This window comes from Melampsora larici-populina (genome assembly GCF_000204055.1).
Source record: "Melampsora larici-populina 98AG31 unplaced genomic scaffold MELLAscaffold_13, whole genome shotgun sequence".
NCBI classification, from domain to species: domain Eukaryota; kingdom Fungi; phylum Basidiomycota; class Pucciniomycetes; order Pucciniales; family Melampsoraceae; genus Melampsora; species Melampsora laricis-populina.
Window position 1 is genome coordinate 742,457 of NW_006768777.1, and position 27,758 is coordinate 770,214.

At 40.8% G+C, this 27,758-nt stretch overlaps 5 protein-coding genes across 5 annotated transcripts; 1 reads left to right on the forward strand and 4 right to left on the reverse strand.

The window, feature by feature from the left end:
* Positions 1–1,314: 1,314 nt before the first annotated feature.
* On the forward strand, positions 1,315–6,867 carry MELLADRAFT_124106 (putative aminophospholipid tranlocase; the record flags this gene model as incomplete). Its single annotated transcript, XM_007408605.1, has 18 exons — positions 1,315–2,227; positions 2,315–2,957; positions 3,058–3,175; positions 3,247–3,371; positions 3,456–3,909; positions 3,976–4,645; positions 4,743–4,829; positions 4,934–5,201; positions 5,291–5,300; positions 5,383–5,412; positions 5,493–5,571; positions 5,641–5,741; positions 5,820–5,873; positions 5,940–6,082; positions 6,173–6,382; positions 6,474–6,573; positions 6,664–6,765; positions 6,841–6,867. The coding sequence occupies 18 exons, from the start codon at positions 1,315–1,317 to the stop codon at positions 6,865–6,867; spliced, it is 4,134 nt and encodes a 1,377-aa protein (XP_007408667.1).
* A 2,029-nt stretch (positions 6,868–8,896) lies between these two features.
* On the reverse strand, positions 8,897–9,412 carry MELLADRAFT_62194 (uncharacterized protein; the record flags this gene model as incomplete). The annotated part of the gene is made up of 2 exons (XM_007408755.1): positions 8,897–8,989; positions 9,071–9,412. The coding sequence occupies 2 exons, from the start codon at positions 9,410–9,412 to the stop codon at positions 8,897–8,899; spliced, it is 435 nt and encodes a 144-aa protein (XP_007408817.1).
* An 897-nt stretch (positions 9,413–10,309) lies between these two features.
* On the reverse strand, positions 10,310–10,801 carry MELLADRAFT_62195 (uncharacterized protein; the record flags this gene model as incomplete). The annotated part of the gene is made up of 1 exon (XM_007408754.1): positions 10,310–10,801. The coding sequence occupies one exon, from the start codon at positions 10,799–10,801 to the stop codon at positions 10,310–10,312; it is 492 nt and encodes a 163-aa protein (XP_007408816.1).
* Positions 10,802–15,142: 4,341 nt separating this feature from the next.
* Positions 15,143–17,079, reverse strand: MELLADRAFT_85214 (uncharacterized protein; the record flags this gene model as incomplete). Its single annotated transcript, XM_007408753.1, has 7 exons — positions 15,143–15,513; positions 15,584–15,947; positions 16,024–16,028; positions 16,071–16,191; positions 16,254–16,319; positions 16,394–16,953; positions 17,019–17,079. The coding sequence occupies 7 exons, from the start codon at positions 17,077–17,079 to the stop codon at positions 15,143–15,145; spliced, it is 1,548 nt and encodes a 515-aa protein (XP_007408815.1).
* A 6,112-nt stretch (positions 17,080–23,191) lies between these two features.
* Positions 23,192–27,277, reverse strand: MELLADRAFT_35235 (peroxisome assembly protein Pex1p; the record flags this gene model as incomplete). The annotated part of the gene is made up of 13 exons (XM_007408752.1): positions 23,192–23,485; positions 23,585–23,783; positions 23,863–24,081; positions 24,165–24,261; positions 24,347–24,455; positions 24,528–24,719; positions 24,834–25,031; positions 25,104–25,247; positions 25,341–25,447; positions 25,544–25,667; positions 26,038–26,694; positions 26,819–26,985; positions 27,037–27,277. 13 exons carry the CDS (start codon positions 27,275–27,277, stop codon positions 23,192–23,194), a joined length of 2,748 nt encoding a protein of 915 aa, XP_007408814.1.
* Positions 27,278–27,758: the final 481 nt, after the last annotated feature.

Consider the following 27,758-nt stretch of genomic DNA (forward strand, 5'->3'; position numbering starts at 1 on the left):
AGAACTGCCATCTTGTGCGACTAATAGTCGCACGGCATCCGAACTTGAAGTAAAGCTAAAGAGGTCTGTGGATTTCATTTCCTTATGACCTTGAATTTTTTGTAATATGTGTGGTACTCCTTAAACTTATCAAAGTCCCTCCCCGCCCGAGTCGTCGAGGGAGGGAGGGAGGGTACTCCTTGTCACAAACTTGATCCTAGTTCATACCTCGTTTGTTTGATCGATAATTCTGTCCTCAAAGTTATTTACTAGATTTTAGAGTCTAGAGATCCATGTACAAAACATATCATGGATTGAGAGCTAGACCGTGAAAACGAGGAGATCTGTTTCATCTCGTAAGATGATTCCTTTACAAGATGGAATCGTTCAACAGACGTTCATTTGAAGAAATCTGAAGGGAAGGGTGAGGCAAGGTGGAGATGATCTTGGTGAAGAACAAGGGAAACCATGTCTTTCTGAAACCAGTGAATCCTTTTGAATTTTTCAAAACAAATTGTGACTCCTTGACCAATTCAAAGATGCCAAGACGTTTAAGCTAGCTGATTTCGTATGTATATGCAATCGTAGCCAAAAGCATAGGATAGAGATGATCCTTTTGACAAAACATCAAGCCTGAAACCCGTCTCAAAGACCCCATGAAGGCTATTTTTGTATTGTTTGAACGGTTTGAATCTTGAAACAGAAGATGGTTTTTGAACCCAAAGGGAACTTATCTTCATAGGGTCTTGGCTTCCAAGCTTAAATAGGACGCTTGGGATGCGAGTCAAGAAGCCACAGACTACCATCTCAAGCTGTGCAAGAGAATTGGTATAAGATCATCAGCTTGGCTTGGGCTGGAAGTGAAGGATGTGATTTTGAAAGCTTGATACATAATTTGGATGCTGGGTATTGATAAAGAGAGAAAGCAGTTGAATTGGATTTGAGTTGATAGTTTGGTGATTTGAAGAGTTTACAGTTCAAGATGAAGTGATGAGCTGATATGGCAAATTGAAGTTTTGATTTGATTACGATTTGGAAGTTCTTTCTTGTTAAAGCTAAAGTGCATCCTTCAATCTCAGTCTCAGTTTGTTTAATAGTCTGAGTGTCAGTCTCCTTGTTGTCTCAGTCTTGACTTCATTGAAACTGGTAAAATCTAAAACGATTTATGTATGTACCTCAACTTAGACCTTCATCGGTTACCATTCGAGTCATTTAGATTCGTTTCAGCTTCTCAGACCAGACTACCGATTCATCCATTTTGATCAACCATTCTTCAAATATCAATACAATCCAATTCGATTCATCTTCTCAATCTATTTCCTTCGACCCGTGGTGATGTCAAATCACATCTTGGGCGACGACGAATCAGACGACGATTTCGGTGCATTCAATTCTCAACATCAACAACATCAACAATATCGACCTACTATTCAAATTAACTCGAACCCTTCTTCTCGTCAAGTTCCTCAAGATCCTTTCTCTCCTCTAGAATACCATCAAAACCCACTGGAATCTCATCAACCTTATTATCATTCATCTTCTCATCATCTTCAAGAAGGTTATCATCCTCATAGTCCAGCTGACGAAGAAGATACTGTATTTCAATCTGAACGAAAACATCAATCCACTTCAACCGGGATCTCAGGATTTGAACAAGATCAAAACCCCGCATCGTATAGCGGTGGTAATCCAAGTAACCCTTTGGGTACTATGCAAGATCTTTCACATAGTCAACAAGCACCTGCATATCAACCCTTCTTTGACGAATCAGATAGTCCTCAGGAACATCATCGTAATATGAGTTCAAACTCAAATGGATTGTATGCTTCACTAGCCAATCGTCGTCGATCAACTCTTCCAAACTCGAGTTCTATGGAATCTGGTTTACCACTTTCTTACACAGGAGCCATGCCAGCTGGCATTCCACCTCCTTCAGCTCAAGGATCGAAGTGGGCATTAGAAGATGATTATGAAGACGATCTATCTGGTATTCGAAGTATACCGCTTGTTGATGCACCTGGTGGACCGAGTAATACATCAAGTAAATGGGCTCAACAGAAAACTAAACAACCGTCAATGAAGCAAAGGATCACAGATCTGTTCAGTAGACAGCCAAAGGAGCTCACTGGAGAACGGCTGATATACCTCAACGATGTAGCTCGTAATGAACGCGAATTCAAGTACATGAGTAACTATGTTAGTACAACCAAGTATAATGTGGTCACATTCTTACCCAAGTTTCTTCTAGGTACGTATCTTTCATTCCACTAGTTTTGGGGTATCACATCATTCGTATCAATATATGCTAACTTGGTTCTTTTCTTCTTGATCCCAGAACAATTCAGTAAATACGCCAATCTCTTCTTCCTCTTCACCGCTTGCATTCAACAAATCCCCAACGTATCCCCCACAAATCAATACACTACTATCGCACCCCTCTCTCTAGTTCTTTTGGTAGCAGCCTTTAAGGAAATGACAGAAGACATCAAACGTCGGAACTCAGACTCAGAACTTAATGCACGTCATGCTCAAGTTCTTGTTGGTTCATCATTTGTTGAGAAGCCTTGGCGTGATATCAAAGTAGGAGATGTAGTCCGACTCGAGTCAAATCAACATTTCCCTGCAGATATCGTCCTGCTCGCCTCTTCTGAACCGGATGGTCTTGCTTACATTGAGACAAGTAATTTAGATGGTGAAACAAACTTGAAGATCAAACAAGCTCATCCTAGTACAAGTAACCTGACAAGCCCTTCTATGGTCGCCAGCTTGAGTGGTCACCTTCGATCTGAACATCCAAATAACTCACTTTATACTTATGAAGGTACCTTAACCATTCAATCGCATGGGAATAGCGAAAAGGATATCCCACTCAGTCCTGATCAGATGTTATTGAGAGGTGCTCAACTTCGGAATACAGCATGGATGTATGGTTTGGTTGTGTTTACTGGTCATGAAACAAAATTGATGAGGAATGCAACGTGCGTGTTGGGTCTTGCGCTCGCGAGAGCCTACTGGCATCTTTTATCATCATTTCATCTGGCTTTAAGTAATCATACTTTTTTGATTGATATCTTACAGGGCAACACCTATTAAGCGAACAGCAGTTGAACGAATGGTGAATGTGCAGATTGTGTTTCTGTTCATCATCTTACTGGTTTTGTCTGTTGGGTCTTCTGCCGGAAGTTTCATCAGAACGGTGAGTTTTTTGTATTCCATATCGCTGAGATTCTTAGTGTCTAAATGGCCCGTTTTTGTTCCTTTTGGTAGTATTCAAACAGTGGTCAAATGTGGTATCTATTGGAACCAGCGACTGCAGGGGGAGGCAAGCTGACGACGTTTATCGAAGATATCCTGACGTTCATCATTCTTTATAACAACCTTATCCCTATCTCGTGAGTTGTTCTTGCATCCTGTTCAATTATATCTCTAGGGTGGATCTTTGAGGGTCTGATTTACCAATGTTTGACCATTGATAGGCTCATCGTGACAATGGAAGTGGTCAAGTTTCAGCAAGCAGTCTTGATCAATTCGGATCTGGATATGTACTATTCAGTTTCTGATACACCCGCTCTCTGTCGAACATCCTCACTAGTAGAAGAACTAGGCCAAATCGAATATGTCTTTTCAGATAAAACAGGAACACTTACGCGTAACGAAATGGAATTCAGACAATGTTCAGTAGCCGGGATTGCTTATGCTGATATAGTTGAAGAACATAAAAGAGGAGAAGTCTTTTCATTTGATGATTTAGCTAAAAACTTACAAAAAGGAGATGATCGAAGTAAAGTGTTATCTGAGTTTTTAACTTTATTGGCTACTTGTCATACGGTGATTCCTGAAGAAAAGGATGGGAAAGTGATTTATCAAGCTAGTAGTCCTGATGAAGCTGCTCTAGTTGCTGGTGCAGAAGTTTTGAAGCACCGATTTACAGTCAGTGATTCTCTCGCTTTACATCCTGACACGATCGTTGATAGTTTTTTTTCTTTTTTCTTAAAGGTTCGTAAACCTCAGTCTATCATGATTGAAGTGAATGGGCGTCAACAAGAGTTTCAGGTGCTCAACATTCTCGAATTCAATAGTACACGTAAAAGGATGTCATCAATTGTCCGTGCACCGGATGGAAAGATCAAGCTGTATTGTAAAGGTGCTGATACGGTGATCCTTGAACGTTGTGCAGCCCATCAACCATATAAAGATTCAACATTAGTTCATCTAGAAGAATATGCTACAGAAGGATTAAGGACACTATGTATTGCGATGCGAGATATTCCAGAAGAAGAATATAAACCATGGTCAGCTATATATGATAAAGCAGCAGGAACAGTCAATGGACGTACAGAAGCATTAGATAAAGCATCAGAATTGATTGAAAAGAATTTATTTTTATTAGGAGCTACAGCTATTGAAGATAAATTACAAGAAGGAGTACCTGATACGATTTATACATTACAACAAGCTGGTATCAAAGTTTGGGTCCTAACCGGTGATCGACAAGAAACGGCGATCAATATCGGATTAAGTTGTAAATTGATTTCTGAAAGTATGAGTTTAGTGATTGTGAATGAAGAAACATCAGATGCAACAAATGAGTTTATTAATAAGAAATTATTGGCCATCAAAAGTCAAAAAAATGTGGGCGATTTAGAAGAATTAGCTTTAGTGATTGGTATGTAATCTTTCATCTCTTTCGGAATTCTTAACCTTGTAATCGGGGTTTTTTGACCAACGCCTTTTTGTTCTTTGTTTTTTTTTTGTTTTTTTAGATGGAAAAAGTTTAGGGTTTGCTTTGGATCGATCTATGTCTAAGTCTTTTCTAGAACTTGCTATTTTATGTAAAGCAGTTGTGTGTTGTAAGACTCTCATCTTAATTTTTCATATTCGCTATATCCCTTCACAAATGATAACGTTTGTTTACAATTAATGTTTCTCTATGAACTTTTGAATTTTTCAATAGGTCGAGTCTCACCATTACAAAAAGCATTAGTAGTCAAACTGGTGAAGAAGAATGTAAAAGGTTCAATTACTTTAGCTATTGGAGATGGAGCCAATGATGTCAGTATGATTCAAGCGGCTCATGTTGGAGTGGGGATTAGTGGTGTAGAAGGATTACAAGCTGCTAGATCGGCAGATGTGGCGATTAGTCAATTTAGGTTTTTGAAAAAACTTTTATTGGTTCATGGGACTTGGAGTTATGTTAGATTAAGTAAATTGATCTTGTATTCGTAAGTTTACCTTTGATTCAAAAAGTGTTTCAACCTTTTTAAGGCTTAGTATTAATCACTGTTTTTGTTTGGATTTTGGGCTTTGATAGTTTTTATAAGGTTTGTGTTTCTAAAGAAGTGACATTAGGAGTTAAAGATTTCATAAGTGGCTGAGAATGATTCTGTACATTTCTTTTCGTAGAATATCACACTGTATCTCATTGGGTTTTATGTGAGTCCCATAGAGAATCCTTTGTGACATCACTTCCATTTAGTGTGTATTTATGAATTTTTTTTATCTGATATTTATAGTTTTCATTTGTCAATGGATTTTCCGGTCAAGTTTTATTTGAATCATGGACATTAACGTTTTATAATGTAATCTTCACAGGTATACAAGACCAGAACCTTATCCTTTCTTTGTTCAACTCTTAGCTAATGTTTAATAACCCTTATCTAGTGATGCCTCCATTCGTTTTGGGTGTCTTTGATCAATTTGTTAGTGCTCGGATGTTGGATCGATATCCTGAATTATATACACTAGGTCAACGAAATGTTTTTGTAAGTTGAGATTCTATCTAACTTACCTTCAAATGGGTTGGTCAACGAATTAAGTTTATGCTTGGTTTGATCGATTAGTTTACTAGAAGGATATTTTGGGAATGGGTGGCTACAGCTGTCTTTCACTCGATCGTAAGTGTACCTTTGAACATCATGATACAAAAAAATCAGACTTCATCTGATCCTTTTTTTTACTAGATCATCTTCTTCTTTACGGCTGTGATCTTCAATCAAGATTTGATTCTTAATCAGGGTTGGATCTCGGGTCAATGGGTTTGGGGTACAACTGCTTATCTTGTGACTCTGATGACTGTATTAGGAAAAGCAGCTTTAATATCAGAGTAAGTTTTTGGAAATCGAATTCCATTCAGGAAAAAAAAAAGATCAGATGATTGAAAAACTGATGTCTTCTATTTGATTTGTCAATCAAGTCTTTGGACCAAATGGACTTTATTAGCTATTCCAGGATCGTTTGCATTGACGATGATCATCTTACCACTCTATGCTACGATTGCACCAAAGATTGGAGTTAGTAAAGAGTATTATAATTTGATGCCTAGAATGTTATCTTCACCTGTTTTCTATTTAGCTTTATTTTTGATTCCTGTGACTTGTTTGATACGAGATTTGGCTTGGAAAGGGTATGTGAATTTGATTGATTGATTGATGGTTGAGATTGATGATCTGAAGTAAGAAATCATTGATGGACTTGATGTTCTTTTTTTTTTTTAGCTATAAGAGATTGTTTAGACCTGAATCTTATCATGTAGTACAAGAAATTCAAAAATTCAATTTACCTGATTATAGACCAAGAATGGAACAATTTCAAAAAGTAAGTCGATTTGAAGACTAAAATCAAACTTGAGATTTTCACAATTGATTGATTTTTTCTTCTGGGTGTTTTCTTTTGTACTAACTATAGGCTATTAAGAAAGTTAGAGCAGTTCAAAGGTTGAGAAGGAATAGAGGATTTGCATTTTCACAAACTGAAGAAGGACAAGAACAATTGATTAGAAGTTATGATGTAAGATTGATTTTGATTTTTTAGGATATCCTGAAAATCGATGATGACGGTGATGGGTTTTTTTCTTTGATATAGACAACTATTCAAAAAGCAAAAGGATGATACTTGATTCTTAAATGAAACTTGAAACTCGAAAATCAACTTTTCAATCTTCTTTTCGTTTCCTTATTTTTTTTATATGAAATTGCTTGTTTAATAGAAACTTCTTATACTTGACGTTACTTTTACTTTTACTTTACTTTAACTATTTTAAATCTTAAAACTCTTTACTCTTTATGATCGTATAAAAGATGACTTATTTATATAATGTTTTTTTTCTTTTGTTTTTCTTTTCATGTTGTTTTTTTGGTGGGGTTTTTTTACAAGTTGTTGATTCATGATGTCTTTGTGTGTGTGTGTTTGTGTGTTTATGGTTTCCTTCGTTTTATTCATTTTTAAAATATTCTTTTTTTTTCGCATTAGATTATAATCTTTTTTTTTGTTTTTTTGTTTTTTTTACTTACCCAACCAGACTTTTTTGAACGGAAAAAAAACATAAACTTTTTTTTTTTTTTTTGGTTTTTTGATTATGATTATGAATATTGATTTATTGAGGTTTATGATTGATTACATAGGATTTAAGGAGTCATTAATAATTAGAAATTGAGTGGTGAAAAAAAATATAAATAAATTTGGGAAATGTGATGTGTGTGTGTGATTTGATTTGATTTGATTTTGTTTTGTGATACGTGTGTAGCTTTGTTAAAGTGTTTATTTTTATTTGATTTTTTTCTTTGTGTGGTTTGATTTGTTGTCAATTTTCATTTTTTAATTTTTTTCTCAAAATATCAATTTTACCCAGTTATTACACTACCTTACATATTTATATTTTCTTTTTTTTTAAAAAAGTTTATTCTTTGTTTGATAGAAATTACATTTTTTCATTTATTAAAATCTTTTTTTTTCAAATCTGAAGAGTTATCTAAACTTAACATATACCATTTTTGAAAACACTTTGATTAAAATTGAAGGACTATAGGTTTAGTAAAAAAATTGTAGTATGTACATTTTGATCAGAATTTTTTTCTTGATTACTGACTGGCTGAGAAGACCTTGCAAATTTTCAAAAAAAAATGGGTACATAGGTAGGATTAAATGTTTTGGAATCATAACACATGTATAAGTTGATTAAGAAAGGAAATTGAAGAGATGAACAAAAAAACCCTCTGAAGACTCAGACTCAAGAAACCATTTTGCATAATTTAAATTGTTTTGTTTCCTTGAACTGCTTATCTCTAACTCATGAACTTCAAGTATAAGAAGAAACCTTAAACTTTTCAAACAAATCATTCCTTTTCCAAATCCTCCTACACCTTTTATCATTTTTAACTTATGGTACACTTTGATCTTCCAGGCACTAAAATCTTTAAAACATCACTTTCTCTTGACTTAATGTGGGGATTTGTTTATACTTTTTTCTTCTTATCATATACACTTTTTTGGTTGGGAAGGGGTTTTGGGTGGAGGTTTTGGTTTTAGAACAGGTCAAAAAAGAGGTGAATTCATGTTTATTTAACATTTTTTAACAAAATCTAATCAACTTCATACACTTTGAAACAAACAATGAATTACATAATACCTGTTGGACCCCTACGTGATTGTTTATTTGAAATATTCATAATTCAGACACGACTGGCCGTTGTAGGGGTGTCTACCCAGGTCTTGATGAGGGTCATAGTGGTGGGGAAGATGGCGCTTGGCAGCTGGGGATTGATCAAGCATCTTTTTTGTGCTTTATAGATCAACTTTCTTTGTGGTGATATTCTGAGGTGGGGGGAATAGAGCTTGATGATGCAAGGGAAGGAGGTTCACACGGTGGATACCACTAAAGTTGAAAAGCGCGTCCGGACTGCAAGAAATACACGAGCATTCATGTTGCGCAGCACGAAGATGAGTTGTACGATATAATTCAACAAGGTAAGGGTTATTGTGACTCTTTCGACTAATACAACAATGATTAATGATCAGTACAAGCCACCTAGTTGGTGTGGAAAGCTATGAGGATTCTGTAATGAGTCAAGCTAATAAAAAAATGCTACAAGGTATATGATGATATCAACAGAATAATTTAAGAAACGATACAATGCAGAGATCAAAGGGCAATGTCATTGGGCATAGTGTTGTTTGCATCGGACTGCATCATAGGCATCATTTCTCCAGAGTGAAAAATTGGGTCTTCGCTTGACTATGAAGTTTTGAAAAATTAAGAAAAAGTAAAAGTCAGCGTAAGATAAAGAAGGCCAATCAATGATGTCACAGTACTGACATTTTCAATGGGGTTTGGCACAGAGTGTGCATCAGGCATGAATACAGGCGGATTATCATCTGAACCTCCCTCACCACCTTGTGAATGAATTCCTCGTCGAACGTTGTAAAGGGATTGTAAGGGTGAAATAGTGGTATAGGTGACCGGTGGCAGGCCATTTATTCCATGTGTGACGGTGGTCGTCACTGGTGAGGCTCCTTGATCACTATTATATGAAGTGGTGGTGTACTCGTTGTAAGATTGCATGGGACTATTGAATCCGTATGATAAAGGTGGCAGCGCATTGATGAAATTGAAACTAGCAAGGAAAATTGCGACGAAGACGATTGAAGAAGTATGCATTGTATGTTGTTATAGTGGGTTGAGAGATGGGTTTAAATGTTAGTGCCTTGAAATATTTTTGTATGGGATTCTCGAAAAGTGGCCGCCATTCATGCTCTTCTTATAATCCGCGAAATTGAAAAATTGAGATGTCATACCAAATCCTGACCAGCAAGGTAGATCAAGTGTATGTCTGAGATGTTCTGGGCCAGACCACACTCTCAGAAGCTCTCAAAGATGACGTGCAATCAGACCGGAATTTTGATGCATGGAAGTCAGACCACCTAGGACCAACGAGCTGATATTTCAGTTAATCAAACAAGGTCAATCGGCCTCTGGTCAAACCAGTCAGCACTCTCCTGATCAGCCAGAGTTGACATAATCAGAGGTGAAACTGAATTGTCCGCAATACCTCACGGATGACTAGATAGGAGTCGAACATTCACAAAGGCAGTTGACTCTGAAGAGGGAGTACAACAGAAACTTGAAAGCAACTTGGCATGCAATTCCAATTGCGTGAGAGCAAGAAGTACATTTATCGCTCGCGTTCCAGGGGAAACATTGATTAAATTCATAAACGCTCCAGGCAGTCTGGTTAACAAACGAATGATTTTTAACACAAACTATCACATCTTTTATCATACTCTTCATCATTTTCATTTTTAAGGGAACATTGAACTTGAGAGGGTCGAGATTTTTTCTATGAGACCAAAACACACTGCCCGAAGGTTCCTAACAATGCCAGACCGAACAAATTCATTGAAAGACCGAGAAAGGATCCAAATTGACAGACGGACGTGAAACTTTTTAAAAACAGAACAGTATGCCTATCAGCCAACTATCATCAACGGACACAATCAAATTGTTGTAATCTTACTTGGGTTTTAAAGAGCCGTCTCGAAAGCGTGAAAGTCCAAATCACTGTGCACTCCCACTGATAGTATTGGTGCTGATTGCTCTTTTGACTCGGACACGACGCCAATGACCATCAACATCCCCACTAATCATGTCGGGTTTATATTCTCGTTTGACTCGATCACGACGCCCGATGAGACCATCATGATCTCCACCAATCATCTCGGTTTTAATCCCTCGTTTGACTCGATAACGACCCCAAATACCGGGTTTCCCTGGATCCTCAGTCACGATTTTTTTGTCAATTGATCGTTTGCTACGAGGTCTACCGGGGTTTTCCCAGTCATCGCCATCGTCAGATCCACTGATTATGTTAGGAATATAGTCGGCAACTTCATTTGCGCGTTTGTGGAGCAAGACGCCTTCAGATAAGACATTGGCATTCTGAGTATCACGTGGTTGAAGGCGATGTTCTGAAGCGGTTTGAGGATTGATTGATGAACTATGAGCCAACTGAGCGTAGATGAAGATAGCCGAGAGGTAAGTGATCAACATTTCGTTACTAATTTGATTTTCTCGAGAATGACCGATTTGTTGACTATGGTATACACTCTTTCGACAATAGAGAAAGATCTAGACTAGCAGTTTGATAAAGGAAGGTAGAGACTAAGTCTGATTATGCTGTGCGAGAATGATGATGCAAGTAAGAGGAGAAAATACTATGTGCAAGTAAGAGGAGAAAGTATGTACTATGTGCAAGAAATAAAAGTTGATGGCTTGGAAAGAATGGACTGGCAAAGAAGAGGTGGGTGAGTAGGTCAAAGCACCAGGCTCTTATGGCTTATATATCGAAAGATTGACCACGCAAGATCAATTCAACCACCTTCATGACCAATCAACGTGAAGGAGTTTCATCAAGGAGCCCCCCGTTCAAGTTTAGAATAATTGGGTAATCCGACGGAGGTGTCTGAGGCAGCACCACGCGGCCGCGCCCACTCTATCAAGGTCCATACAACTGTACGTCAAGCCTGATTAAAACAATGAACTTCTTGCTGAGGATAGATTGTAGATCTAGGGGGTGGTAGAAAAGCTTTGAATAGCCTGATAGAAACCTCATCACCACAGCAGAATCACCCATCCCAACCACTTGATGCTTGGGCGTGATATGTAAGGGGTCAATGTATGCAGCAACTGTGTCCTTGACACGCGTGCTCTTCACACACATGTCCTTCACATCAAATCATTCGCAATCACGGTGTTTGCAACAGCTCAAATGTACAGCAAGTTTCATTTCAACTTCTAAGCCGGTTCCCTCGCACCTGCTCACCTCGTAGAAGTTTATCAAGTGCAAGCGAAACAAAACAACACATGTAGGATGTGATACCTAAGACAGCTTACAGATATTGTCACATGCCATGATCACAGTTGTTAACGCCTACCGTTTCATGGTCGATTCGACTGCTGGATCTCAAACGAAGCAGATCTCTCTCCTTGGCTGAGGCATACGGAAGAAGTTGCACGCTCTCCCGGCCTTTACCGATAGAAGTTCGGCAACTTTGAACCAATAGAGATAAACTCGCCGCAAATCATCATCAATTCTCTAGATAAATCAAAAGATACTAAAATCAAAAATCTCGCTTCAGAGCGTTAAATAGTCTGCCGCGTAGTTTGGATTTCGCGCAAGTGACGCTGTGTATAATAACCCAATATGTGAAGGAATTTCTTTAGCAATGAGAGAAAAAAGATAACGTAAAAGAAATCCGAAATACACCTCAGCTATATATACATATCATCACCACGTGATCCAACTGACTGTAATCAAACGTCCGAACTAAAGCTGAGCTGTCGTGATGTTTTGAAACCAAATCCATCTTCCCTGTCGCCAACCTTTCTTTGTGACACACATAAAATCCAATTGTAGAGCATCACCACATGTAAGAAAAACTTGGAAGATAATATGGTATGGAAAAAGAGACATAAATGAAAGACTTCTTTATTCGATATCAAGCAAGGAGTAAAAATTATTTGCTAAAGAATCGATCGCAAAGGAGACTTTATGGCGATTCTACCTGGCCGTTTGATATCGAGGGTCAACATACCACAGCAAGAATCTCAAAGCAAACACTCGCGCCATGGTGACATGAATGTCAGGTAGTGTTCTAGACGCCTAGGCTGATTTTGGTTGAATATGTGTAAGTCCCAGGAGCGAACATTCCTACAGCCGTTGTAAGATCTGTCGGTAGATTTTGCGATTGTTGTGTCGTCGCCGGATTTAACATCAAGGTCCAAAACTCGAAAAACTCTTTCGAGATTGTTTGAGATTGGACAAGTAAGTTCACGATCTCCTCTCTCCTTATGTTCCCATTACTCCCTACTGTGCCATAACGAAAGCCGGTTAATGTTTTTTTTCCTTTTCCTGTTTACCGGTTTCCACTCATTCCACTTTCTAAAACCCTCCACTCGACTTCCTCATCGTCACATCTGTTCCCACCATCACCTTCATCAGTTCCTCATCCGACTTCGGATATCCTTTCGATCGTGACTCATTTGTCAGTATTCTTTGTTTTCGTTTCCTTGGTCCCTCTCAATTCTGATATCTCCGTGCGGTCCCACCACCACTTTCACCAGTTCGACATCCCACTTTGGATAATTCCTCGATTGATTCACCAGTTTGTCATCCCACTTTGGATATTCTTTTGATCGTGAGTATTCTTGATTTTTGTTTCCTTGGTATCTCTCAATACTGATATTGGTCTTTTATACAGATGCCCATCAATACTTATACCACCGATATAAAGATGGTGGTTGTTAGGATGGTAATGCGCGGCATGCGATTCCACGATATTGTCTCAACGCTCGGAGTTGATGTTTCTCTTACGTCGGTCCGGCGATGGTTTGACCTTTACCGCACAACTTGGGAGGTGATCACGAATCCTGATGATCACATGAGGCAAGGAGCTCGCCCCATTTTAGGACCAGCTCAACACAATTTTATTCTCGAATCGCTCGAACACGATCCCACTTTATTTTTAGACGAGCTTCAAGATAAGATCACCAATCACTTTGGAATTACCGTATCTCTCAAGACTCTTTCAAATGAGCTTTGATCGCGTCTTGGATGGACTTGCAAAAAGGCTCGAACCGTGCATCCTAATCAATCGGCGGAGGCGCGAGGTGCATACATCGGTCAGATCTTTGATATTGATCCGCAATGTCTTGTTTTCACCGGTGAGCATCAGTTTTATTTTGGTTTTATTCTAAGGGATTTAACTCATTCATCGTGACTCTTATAGACGAAACCGCAGTGAATAAAAGACACCTCTATCGAGAATTTGCACGCGCACCTCGTGGCAAACGTACTGCTCGGCTTGAAAGACCAACTCGGGCTCAGCGATGGTCTGTGTTACCAGCGATTTCTTTAGGTGGCCTGGTGGCCTTAGCAATCCAGCCGAGTGGATACTCAAGGATCGACTTTGAGGGTTTTTTGGAAAATTTCTTAGTAAGTCAGTCGTTTAATGGCTTGGGAATATCAATATATCACTGATCCTTTCATTGATTATCTAGTTGCCAGCAATGAATCCTTGGCCAGCTAGAAATAGTGTCCTCGTGATGGATAATGCTCCAATCCATCACGGAGGTAATATTGCTGCGCTATGTGAGGAACGGGGAATCCGCCTGCTCTACCTTCCATCCTATTCACCTGACTTCAACCCAATCGAGTTGGGGTTTTCTCCGCTTAAGTCTCGTTTGAAAAGGAGCCGAGCTCTTCATCATGCGATTAATGTAGCAGGGGAGAAAGCATCAATTTTTGAGGCATGTATGATTTTGTTCACTGACTCCCTTTGCACAAAATTATTCAAGAGCTGTCGATATCTTTGAATATTTTTATTGTTTCTTTGGTTTTCCATTTGGTTTGGTATCAATTAAAAGTTGTCAGTTAAATTCATGATTCACGAGTTAACTATAGTATCATGTGAATGGTTATTTTTATAAACATTTTTTATTCCAGTTTGTACTCAGGCTTTGACTGTGATAGCTAACAAAAGAAAGTGTTGAAATCTAGTCACGAAACTATTTGATCAGAACCCCTTCGAAATCTCTTGCTCATCTGTGAATCATGATAATGGACCCAAAGTGGTTACAGTCACTTGTTTTTTCTTTTGATATATTGTTGAAGTATAGATGGATGTATCTCCACTATCTTTTCATCGCCAAGTCCACAACAAGACTGGATGAAAAATGTACAGTGGTACAATACCATTTGAGGTATCTCATGTGGAACAATTGAACGTCTTTGTTTACGCACAAGGATAAAAATATATTTCATAACATATCTCACACACGATAAGAACTATCTCACAACATGATTGTTAGAGCTATTCAGTCTGTTTTTTTGTTTACACGCAAGGACAAAAATATACTTCATAACATATTAAACACAATAAGAAATTATTTGCTATTGAGTTGTTCATAGTCTGATAATATTGTGATGTACTGATAATAGATTGAAGAAACCATTCAGTCGTCCAAACTTTGATAATATTGTAATTGACTAATAATAAATTGAATAAAGTAAAAGAAAAGCAAAGACATCACTCGGTCATATTTTGATAATATTGTAATTGGCTAGTAATAAATTGAATAGAGTAAAAAATTGATAAGATATCACTGGGTCAGACTTTGATAATATTGTGATTTGCTAATCATACATTGAATAAAGTGAAAAAAAGTAAAACATATCGCCCAAGGATTGATATCGAGAACAATCCTGATGGCACACTGGGTTATAAATATTTGAGTTAACTATAGTATGGAGCGGTGAGACAGTCCTAGGTGCTGGTTTGGTGTATTACATAAATCCTGAGATTTAATGGAACCCAAAAAGCGGTAAAGTTATCAGTACCCAGCTTGATTATTGGAATGTTGACAAAGTCTCTTACATTTCAGGTAACGGGCTTGAGCTTCGGCCATCAAGAGGTTGGCGATTTGACGGTCAATACCTTTGGAGGTAAGACTCGTTTCAGTTAGTTGCACACTCGGTATTAAGTCAGTCCACGCAAGGATCCCAGCTTCTCTGAGAAGCGTTCGAGTGTTGACATCATCAAACACGACGTTGCAGTCGGCCAGGAACAGCTCGAATTCGACTGAGTTAGAGGTGGAGGGGGGTGGCATCTCGATCTCGATACTGCTACTTTCGCTATTGGAGTTCCAGTCACTTTCAAAGTCGCTAGAAACATAGATCGGCTCATTGATCGACATTTTGGGTTCTGGAGCAGGAGCAAAACAAAGGTCAGAAGTACGTCTATTCATGTAGATATTCAATGGCACTTAGCTCACCTTGCTCTACCTTGTACTTCTTCAGGTCTGGCTTGATATCTACTATCTTGCTTGAGATCGAGGCAGGGCGTTTATTGCCAATATTCATCAAATCGGGCTTGATGTCAGGCGCCGAGATGGATTTGGAAACACAATGGTTTTTGTCGCCTGGAAGATTGGTATTCAAACTGGAGCCGCCGGCCTGAGCGTGTCGAATTGATTGTGACACATGATTCATTGATCGTGATTGTCGAGAACTACCTTTCAATTGAAGTCCAACCCAATCATCCACCCCCATGTCAGGGTGGATCCATCGGTTCTTCTCGATTTCGTATTGGAACTCGGCAGTATTAGGTGGTATATGGACAGTTGCAATTTTCGCCATCTACATGAACAAAGTGTAGTCAGTTGGAGACACTACCAGATTCATACACAGTGGAGCACGTGGCAAAAGTACTTACCACACCTTTTGCCCAAATCCAGGCAGCAGGGTAAGTTAATCAATAACGATAGTTTGGATCCCAAGGTGTGGTCAAGATGGTACCAGGACCTCCAGCGTACTTTCCGATGGCATGTTGGCTGAAAATCTGGTTTGCCACGGTGTTTAACTCTCTCTTGTTCTTTGATTCCTGTGAAGCATGAATCCAAAATTCAATGAACCATCATACATCTTGATATAGCCAAAACGTACCTCAGATTCCTGATCTTCGGCCCCTTCGCCATTAGTCGCAGCAATAAGTTTCTTGGTTGCCGATTCCTGTCAATTTGTTCCAAAATGTTAGATTTGTATTCTCGAAGGATGAAATACATTATAAATTGAGAAAGAATAACACTCGCCTTATTGCCCACTTTAACTTTCACCTGCATATTATCGTTCTCGATAGAAACTATTCCATTCTTTTTGGTTGATTTCTCAAGTGCTGTGACAAAACTTTGCCATTGAACTGCATTGTCAAGAACAACCTTGAATCGTCCAACAGTGGTCTTCCATTTTAGGCCGGGTGAAAAAACACTATTGAGAATTAATTTTTTCATACCACCCTCATACTCTTCACACGCTCCAGCCACCAGGTCCTTGAAGTCATCAAGACTCTTTCCAAATGGACAAATTTTGAACTCTAGAAGGCCGCTGTTGATAGCTTTAGAGTTGATGAAGTTGAGTTTGTCAGCCTTCACTGACTTTTTACTAGCGCCGACTTTCGGAGTGCTCTGAATCGGAGTGTTGATGTCAACCTCCATGTCCGTGTAGATCTTGAAGCGGACTTCGAGCGTCATCTGATTGTTCTTTTCAAATTGCTCTCGACCCAGAGTTCCGACTCGGTGTAAAGGATTTTGTCTGATACTCGTGGCTAGCTGATCATCTACCACCCGATCCTCAGGCTTTTTGAACACTGAAATTGGAAAACAAATCAGTGGATTATAAAGTCATAACAGGACTTGTTGAACTGATACTCACGTGTGTTCATGTGGCCAGTCATGGGAGTCGCGACCGGCGTCATAGATGAGGAATTGGACATTTGGAAAACTACCAAAAAGTAAAATTAACATAGGAATATCCGACAAGGAAAAAGTTGACGAACTTGGATTAGAAGACGTCGAATTGCGGTTTCTTCTTGGGTTAAACAAATGATAAGATGAGAATATAGAGGATGATATGGAAAATGTGAAGATTGTTTTGGTCAATGATAAAGGAAATGGAACGATGGAATCGGGAAAGTAGGGAGGAGAAGAATCTAGATATCGAAACAGTGGAAATGGCAGCTTATGAGATGACATCATGGCGATAAGAGAGTGGTTTTCCGGTAATCGATTTGAAGAAAGAATAGCCGGAAAGAGAGAGGTGGAAAAGAGTTAGGAAGAGGAAATGAGAAAGTATTTGTCCCATCATAAAGAAGGACAATACACTTCAGTCTAAAACTCGATTTTGTTCGAGTTTTTGACTTTCATAGTAAAATCCCGTGACGACACATCGGTTCAAAAAACTGCCGATAGATCTTACAACGGCTGTAATCTGACTCGAACCACGTTGAGCGGCAATGATCTGCACATGAATTATCAACTCAACTCACCCGAGAGCTGGATTTGACTTGGGGGAAATTGCTCAAATGATATGTGAATGTGGTGAATGTCCACGCTGAAGTCTCTAGAGGTTTAAGCTTGACTGGGTCGCCCTGCCATACATGATGTATTACGGTACACAAATATCGTTCTGGAAATTTCCAGAAGGTTTTTTCCAGAACGCCAGAACCCTTCGGGAAGCCTTCTGGTGTTCTGGAAAAAACACAAATTCAACATAAACTCTCTGCTGCAGCCTGCTGCAGCTTCCCCACATACCCCGCCTAACAAACATGGATCAAGTGATCGACGACCATACTCCCACCTCCAGCCAACCAATGAATTTAAAATTTTTAGAGCCTCTTCAAGCCGATCGAGTCCGTTTTGATTGATTTGACGTAGACGACGACCGAGTAGCACAAGCTTAACAGACTGTGCACTGGCCAAGTGGTATTCCAGCGCGGCCAGCAAAAACAGGTACAGTGGCTTCCTAGCCTCAAATCGATCATCGGCATCATGCTCATCATCTAAAACGGCCTCGGATTGTAAGTTTTGCTGAACGATGATTGCTTGAAGACACCGAAGGATGAAAAGGCTTTCAGAATTCCTCTTTTTCTGGAAAGCTAAAGTTAAAAGGTCTGTTTGTGACTGATTCTTCTTGTGAATTGCCAAGTGAATAGACCGTTTCAGAAGTCGACGTCGGCTTTTTCGAACCATTGCAGGAGGAAAGGCAGAGTTAAATTGAAATGCAAGACCGAGAAGTGCTGAGAGTTGAGAAAAGTGATGTGGGAGGGTGTTTGATGTGCGTGGTATGAGGTGTGTGCTAGCGGATGTGTGGTTGGGTTCAGTACTCAGGTGTTGGGCATTCTGGAGTTTGGGGCATTCAAAGTTCCAGAACGCCAGAACGCCAGAACACACCAAAAAAAAAACCTTCTGGCGTTCTGGAAAAAGTGTTCTGGAAATTTCCAGAACGATATTTGTGTACCACATATGTATAACTCAGATGAGAGGCAGAAAAACGATATCAGGAGAGACTGGAGAGACAATACGCGGCGGGCACCTTTTCCTCCCTCTCGCCTCACGAGTAGCCTCACTCGAACCAGCGAGAGCAAGGGACTTGAATAAGTTTGGATAGTGCCCATGTTTTCCTCCATCACCTCACCGGTACACCATCGTCATCAGATCTCAAGAAATTGCTTCAAGTTTTAATCACACCTATCACATCTGAGGCAGTTCATCCATTCTCAGGGTACTCGCGAGTCACAGGTCCATTCCATGCTTACGATCGAACCGGTATTCATGCCGCATGTAGACTGCATCCACACTAGCATTCACGCTAGCATCCCCATCTCGCACAGCTTCCACGTGACGCGAATGAGACACCGCAAGCATGTAGTATCTAAGGTCACTTGATACAATCTGAAGCTACGCTGTGATCTAGATTCTAGAAGGCCTTGGGACAAATCACCTGGGACAAACATCGAACAAAGGTGAGTCTGAACTTCTGCTTACGTACAAAGTCATCAGCATTCAGCCCCACATCGCGCCCAGGCGTGCGTCCCTGGCCTTCCCTGGCACCCTTGGTTGGTTTTCCAAAACTCCCACGCGTTAAGCTTCCATCTCCTCGAGCGCGAAGTGATCTAGATTCTTGACTTGATCATCTACTGCGCATTGTCAGAAAAGTTTGATCTTGAAAGTTGCGATGATATATGCTACTGCAATGATAAGATCGATTGCAATCAAACCTATAACAAGATCAATTGCAACGTATTTATAGAGCACCTCTTCGACACATTCCTGCACCATGTTTGATTACACCCTGACAGAACTGCAATTCCTGGAAGTATTTCAGTGCTACACATTTACATAATCCACTCTATATCCTATCAGCTTGAATCCACTGCTTCATTCACAAATTTGCTCGCATATCCTCTTCAAGTCTCGCATTCATACCTCAAATAAAATGTCATCCTGTATCATGTCAGGTGCTTCAACTAATTCAGTTCAAATTGCCAAACCCACATCAAGTACGGAAAAGAACAATCTGATCTTGAACGGGCGCAATGTGTTCCTAACCGCTCAGTGTCCGAAAACTGAACAGCAAGGTTGGCAGTCACGTCGAGAACGAGAAAGTCTGCATGCCCATCCAGTTTTAACTTGCGAGGTAAGTCAATAGCTTTCATTTTTTGATCCGCTCAATCTTCTGGACACATAGCTGATTTCCAAGGATTCTTAGCTCACACGTCCCCGCGAGGAGATCCAGTCAAAACCTCGACAGGCCCGACTCTCTGACACTCAATTACTTGAAATGCTTTGTGAGTCTGCTTGAAAGACCTCTTTCAGCTTATGGCCCTCTTACTTTGCACAAGATCTTGATGTTTACTTACCAAGATAACTTCTTTTGTCAGTAATGTGTGATCCCACTGACTCGAGATGTGAGTTACAGTTTATTTGATATTCAAACAAAGTTTTACCTGACAAATCGCATTTTTTCAGGCTGGACCGACTAGATCGATTAGTTATGGTGCAAAAATGATTTTGTTGACTGATGTGTAGACCCATCATGTTTTTTTGTCGGTGTTTGGCTCTTTTCCATCTGAATATCCTGAGCCGCTTTTCATCACCTCATCCACTTTTCGCTCGATTCAATCCCGTGTTGGCAAGAAACATATTTATATTTTCTGTCTCCTCTTTCATCATCGACTTCCTTAACCTTTTCTCTCAAACAAAATGTGAATATAAGTTGAAAAAGAATGATATGATCAGTGTTTTTTTCTTTCTACCCCGAGCTCTTTCTGGATCACGCCGGTTCACTTCTGAAATACATTCATGCGGTGAAATTAGGCTCTTGTAATCAACCATGAGTCCAACCCTGTCCTTCTCTGAAACCAAGCTCTATCCAGTTTAAACCCGCTTGAAACGCACTGCAGCTCAATGACTGGAAGCTGATGGTGGCGGCCACACCAGGTTTGCTGTCAATTGATTGTCTGTTTAATGACAGACATGCGTTCCCTTATGTGTCGCACATAATCTCTAGAGCTGTTAGAGCATCCCCAGCCGCGTGCCGCCATAAACTCCAACTTGTACAATTGGACTCTCTGCAAATCACACACCTCAATAATCATCTAAGCCATAACACACCTCCCAAATGATGCTACAAGCCGAACTGCAGGGAACCACAGCTGTACACAGTGTTTGCAACAGATGCGCAGGACACCTGGTGAGCTCGAAACCCCGCAAAAAGTGCGTAATTTTTGGTTTTTGCCCCAAAACACGCCCAGGCTGCGCAGGTGAGACTGAGCCCAGCAAGGCGGGCCCAACCTTTGTTTCTGATTGTCTAAGGATGCCCAGAAGGCGCAGCGGGTTTGAGGACTAAGTTGCTCACCACCAGATTCATGCATAAGCAGCATACTCACTGAACAAAGACAACTGCGCCTTCCTGAGAGTAAGAACCCTCCAGATTGAAGGCCTTTTTTGGAGGGTTCTTGGTACCAAAGCCCTCCAACCTTTCAGTTGTGGGTGGTAAGTATGGCAAGATTTTAACATGCCCCTCTGCTTCCAAAAACTATCCATGTATCTCAATTATAGAACATGTATGTAAGACGGTAGGAACTATGTACAAGAAAGAGGATAATAACAAGGCACACAACTATGTACAAGAAAACAACCAAACATAAATCAAGATGGGGGACTTTGACATTGTCCTGGCTCAGCCTCAGCGTCAAGGCTTGATGCCATGCCCGGGATAAAAAACAAACTAGAAAGTCATATGTGACCGTCGGACTTGGCAGAGTGGTAGAGTGTAGGTTATCTAAAGCACTCAACGGCTTAGGAACGCTGAGCTCAGGACTCATGCTTGAGTGGATCATGGCTCACTGAGCAACTTTGGGAATGGACTGAATTATTGAGTATGCGCAAAAAAAACTGCAAAAATGACGAAGAATTGCTGGAAAAGGAGCTCACCAGGAGCCTGGCACATTTTTCGCAATCACTGTGGTACATGCTTCAAATTTCATACCTCAAACGGTTCCCTCAACAATCTGTGCAACCCTCTGTACGGCTGGGGATGCTCTTATGTTGGTCTGGTTGATTGGCCTGTACTTGCACCCGTGGCTACACAGCAATATGCCAATGCTATGTACATAGCAGAAAGCTGAGCTTGAAGAGTGCAAGACACAGTGTGGGACTTGGATGAGTTTAGCTATGACCCAACCCTGTAGCTTCGCGGCCGGGTCAGCTGCTGGCTTGACACATAAGGCTTCAAAAATTGATCAGGGCCAACAAAGGTACACCCTGAACCTTGAGGGTGCGGTGTACTTTGGGTGCAATAGGCAAATAAAGAAGAGTTCTTGTTGTAGGCTCATTGCTGGACCAGCTCTTGAGACAGGCCTAAGCCCAGTTAAGTTTGGCCCAAGCCTCACAATTGAGACAACTCAAGGAATGAGTACAGTAGTATCCAGCTGTATCTTGAGAAGAATCCCCGGGCACAAGGGTTGGGGCTAGGGCCGTGACCTGGCCCTGAACTTTCATGGCCGGCCCCGGGGCTTTGCCGGACCCTGAGTAGACACAAGGGCATTCAGAAAGTGCTCAGGGCCAACCAGGACACACCCTGACCGGATTATCAGAGGAGCCAGAGTTTGGAATTCAAGTTTCTATCAATTGTGATGAACAATTAATGACTTTCCCAAAGGTGAAAATAAGCAAGGCAGACAGAAGCTCTATCAAGCAGCGGAGGGGAATGGTATATCAAAAGTCATCATCATCATCAGACTTACTGGAAGCAATCCAAATCCCCGGAGAAAGAGGGCAAATGGCTGTGTAATTTGCCACATCCTACTTACTCTATATTGTGATGATACTATAGGGAACATCAGCAAAAGATGGAACAAAGACATGTCTTTTGGTTACAATCTTTTGGGTCTTCCTGCCAAATTAGTTCATCTGGATTTCAAGACTTTGTCCTTGGCTACTACCAATGTTGGTACAGTTTTAAAATTAGCTGATGAACTGTTGGATCAGCTGAAGCGGGTAGCAGTCGCGTTTTTCTTGGGGGGGGAGAAGCTAAATAGTGGGATCCTTTCTTTCAAGTAATTTTTTTCTTCCTTCAATCACATCAAAGACGCTCTTCCTCCAATCTGATCACTAGCTTCACCATCTGGTAATCCATTAGGTGATCTAGCAGAAACAAAATTCTTATAACTAAAGACATCATGCTCAATCATGAGTAATCTATACTCTGAGGATTTGTAGATAATGAAGCTTACATTCTTCCTAAACGATTCAACTCTTCTGCAGGAACACTGGGTCGTACATCTTCCAACGCTTTGATGACATGCCGGTGTTTAATGACGACCTTAGCCAATGTATCCACCAAACCGTAAAGCGAATCAACAACTTTGTCAGATCTCATGCGAGCGAAAAGAGAGGCTTACCTGGGGCGGTGCTGATGCCTTCCTCGGCTTGGTACCTTCCAAAGGTCCCTTAGATTTGTTGATCAATTGGTCAATCTGAATGCAAAGTATTCCCAAAGTACTCTCGTCAGCATAAACTAGGTACATATATCAATCTCTATTTTCAATCACACACCCTGGCCCTTGTAGCTTCCTCCTCAGCCCGACTCTTAACAATTCCATCTTGAGCAGACTCTGGTGGTAAGATCTCGCACCACTCTAGGGGAGTATCTGTAGTTCCATTTGCCTCTGGCATATGGTGGGCTTCGGAATCTATCTGTTCATGAACAACAGCTAAGTGAGCCGCATAAACTAACGCTTGAAGGTCCGCGCCAGTGAAGCCATTGGTATATTTAGCTATGTCTTCCAGCTGTAAGTCAGGATCAACAATGAGTTTGCGTGAAACTGCTTGTAATATCTACCAAACGGGTTGTATAAAAGGCAATTCAATTTATTGATCAATAGATCGAAGAGGAAACGCTACGCCTAAGATGACTGTCTTGGGGGTTCGACTGACTTCATAACGCTCTGCCTGATTAGGCATAGAACACAGTAAGCTTTGGTCCAGTCTACCAGGTCGAAGGAGCGCCGGATCAATCAGATCTGGACGAGACGTTGCCGCCAAGACGTAGACTCCTTCTAATCCTTCAGCTCCGTCCATCTGAGTTAATAGTTGATTTACCACACGATCTGTTACTCCAGTTGAGTCGTTCCCTCTGATAACATGTGATTATGACACCAAAGTCAATATACACATATCTCACAAAGTGGACCAGACTAAGAACTTTTGCTTACCTTTTTGGGGCTATGGAATCAAACTCATCAAAAAACAGAACGCACGGTTGTGCCACTTGAGCACGATCAAATAAGTCCCGTACACTTTTCTCACTTGCACCAATATACTTGTTTAGTAATTCAGGACCTTTGATACTGATGAAATTTAAACCACACTCCTTTGCCACCGCTGACGCTAACATGGTCTTACCACAACCAGGGTATCCGTATAGAAGTAGCCTAGTTGAACGAGAATCAGTTCAGCAAATCTGTCGAACCATATCTAAAGACACGTGATGTGCTTCAAAGAATACGTCGCATACCCTGAACGTAAACGTAGCGGACATTTCGCGAAGATGGAAGCATATTTAGTTGGCCACTCTAAAGTCTCTCTCAAGATTCTTCTGGTTTCATGTAAGCCTGAAAGCAAGGGAAAAAGATAGAATTCAGTCGGTTATTCTCAGTGCAGATTGATATGAAGGATTCATGGAAGGGACAGCATTACCTCCAATATCAGCCCACTCGACATCTGACTTCTGAAGCTTCACATCACGTAGTGAGATAGGGATATAGTCGGATTGAGCTTCTTCAAAGTCGACATCTTCCAAACGTACCTATCAAGAGGGTGGAGAGATTCTCATCAGGACTTATGATCAAGGCGCGTATCGAAATATGAATACACGCACTGGTCCAGATCTATCTTCCACACGCTCTCGGCAGTATCTGATCAATGACTGTTGGACTGCACGATCTACCAAGTCTTTCAAATCCGCGGGTTGATAGCCTTCAGTCTTGTCACTTGAGAATGATAAGGGATTGAAAGAGCTGATATCTAGATCCGACTGCTTAGTCTTCGAATCCACTAGCGCTGTTAGAATCTATCAGTGTCCAATTTCATACACATTCAGCCCTCACCCTCAACATGCGCATTTGAAGTGTATTTTATGATGGGGCATCTTCCGGATGAAGAAGCTTTACTGAAGAAGACTCACTTCTTTCCGGCTAATTTTATTCAAACCCTTCAGATTTCGAGTCTCACCAAAGAGATGAGTACCGGTGGTGAGAAGATTATGAAGCGAGCTAGAACTTGAGCAAGTTCCAACCAAGATCACCATCCGGTTATCAATAGCATCCCGCGCAATCGACACAAATTCTTCACTCCAATGTCGACATCGGAATGAATCAACGTGCTTGAAGAAGTCACTAAAGACAATAAGTTATACTGTTTGCGTTGGTTTAGAAAGTCTCAAAATCTTACTTACCTCGGATTCGGCCGGGAACAGTGAATCTAGATCATCGAGGATAAGTACCGAAGGAGCATGCCATAACACATCATCAAACCAATCGTTGAAAGTAGCCTTCAGAACTCCAAGTCGATCGTCGACATGTTTCTTACAATCTACATACTTGCAATCTGAATTAAATCACGCGATAATGATGAGATGAGCTTGTATAGCATTCAACGCAGCAATGGCCCATTTCACATATCAAAGTAGGACAATCTGACATAATAGTGTTTCCGGATCTGAATGAACCAGATCAGCTACATGCTTGACAAGGGATGTTTTTCCTGATCCTGTAGATCCGCAAACCAGCAGACCTGGAACTAAAAGGATCATAAATTTTGTATATTAGATGGCGCGTATCATTCACGCTGAGTCTGGTATGTACCTACTTCTGTGAACATAAGCCGGATAGGGACCAGTCATATAGAGCTCGGCTGTTGCCATTGAGACACGTAGATATTCGTAACAAGCTTCAATATGATCATCGAAGCCCGCCAAGATATCACGGGAAGAGACTGGCTTCCTATTTTTCATGTCAACCTTCGCATTCATGCCAGCAAAATCAAAAAAACTTGGGATTATCTTACTTGGTGAGAGGTTTCGAGTTTGTGATTAGAGCTGAACCTGGGGACTCTTCTCCATTCAAATTCTCAAGATGATTGGTGTCTTCTGAGATAGCCTTCGCAGGACCAAGCCTATGGGAATAAGAGTCAGTCAAGTCTCTTATGCTTTCCTCAGACCCAGTATAAACTTGGGGTACTTACTTGACCATTTCGTGATCTCCATGATGAACGCAATGGAGATCAGAGGAATAGTTTGCGAACCAATCACACTGTAGGCCGGAAGGAATAGATACGTATCCCAAAGGTACAAGGGGATCAGGCATCGCACGTGATCTTTCAGCAATGACCAGCTTGTGTCCCACACCATTAGTTTTAGTCGAATGAGTAGCCCTTGAATTTGATAGGGATGTCGAGGGCTCTTGCTCATGAGAGCTTGTGTTGTGCAATGACTTGACTGGAGCGAGTTGATTTGGTCGTGGGATTAGGGTGAGTGAACAAAGAGCAGAAGGAAATATGGCTTCCAAGTGTCGAAACTCGATTGGATTTATCCTTATAATCGGATTCTGATCTGCATCAACCTCAAAGTCTTGAGAGGAAACATCCGCTACAGTTGAATAGGTATCGGGGGCTTCTTCTTTCCTTATCTTCGAGAGAGTCTGATGGGGCAATAGCTTCAATTTATGCTTTCGAATGTCAAATGATGAATCATTTTGTGGCTTGATCGATTGCTCGGCAGTCTGTTCGCCTGCGAGAATCTGGTGGCGTTGAGTTTCTTCGCTCTTAGCATCAAAGCGTGGTTTGGGTGCGACAGCGACTTCAGTCTCGTTAGTGATCAAGTAGGGAGTATTTGTTGTTGCATTTGGGTTTGGGATAGCGGTTTCGATTGAGGTGACTTTGACTCGGATGACAGTTTTGCCATATAGCCATACGAGGACCGTCTGAGCTTCTGCAAGAACTCGAATCTGAGTTAAGAAATGATCCTCGAGGTATTGTGGGTTGGATTCCTACTTTGCAATAAGAGGTAGGAATGAGAAAAGACCATCTGATATCAGCACCCAAATCAGTTCTTTCTAATCCTTCATCTCAGTATTAATGGAAGCAAATTGAAGTTATTGGTGCCAAACAGACCAAGATTTCCCAATCATCGACAGACACTGGATCCACATGAACGGTCTTGGCTACGGTCATACCATGATGAAATTTGATCGACAATCGATCGTTATCTTGCCATCCCATCTCCCCAGCCAAAGAGCTGTCAAGCTCGATCGGCTCAATAAAGTTCGCAATCGTTCCATCTTTCTTTCGATGAGTTGAATTTTGCCAGAGTCCTGCCCCATTAGCTCGACCAGATCGTGGAAGATGTGTATCGTGTTGATCTGTTGTTGGAAGTCCTGACCATCCAACAAAGAGTCGATTGTTGACCTCTTCTTTCGAATTAGAGCCTTCACTAGGATTGATTCGAGATAGTTCAATCGCTAGAGACTGCGGTGTGATGGATTGCGCGGAAAGTTGAGAAACCAAAATTGGTGGTAAATTCACTAGCGAGGTCTTCAACGGTCTCAAACGCAAGTTGACTTGTCTTCCCATTGTCCGATAACTTCAAGAACGAGCGACAAGAGATTGAGGTACAGGTAAGAAAACAAATCAAGGGTTTGGAATCTGGATTCACCAAATGAACACTGCAACCATTCTTCAACTCCTTATCCTCTCTTGTTCATCAACGCATACAGGTCACTCGCTCAATTGAAGTGTACCAGTCTGATGGATACAACACAACATTCGGAACTTCTGGCATCATCACACTTCTAGAGATGTGCTATCAAGATGTTGGAAAAAGACATATGTAACATTAAAGTCACATCACAAAATCATAATCCAGCCTTTCAAATTAGACCAACATATGAGTTACCATGATGTGTGTACCAAGGCGTGAATACCAACTCATCCTGGATGCTTTTATCAAGAGGTGAAGCGGAACAGTTGAAAACGTGACGTAATGGGATTTAACAGCTGGAGGGCCCCTTGAAGAGGGCGAGATAAAGATGCTCGCGAAGGGCTTATTTAAGCT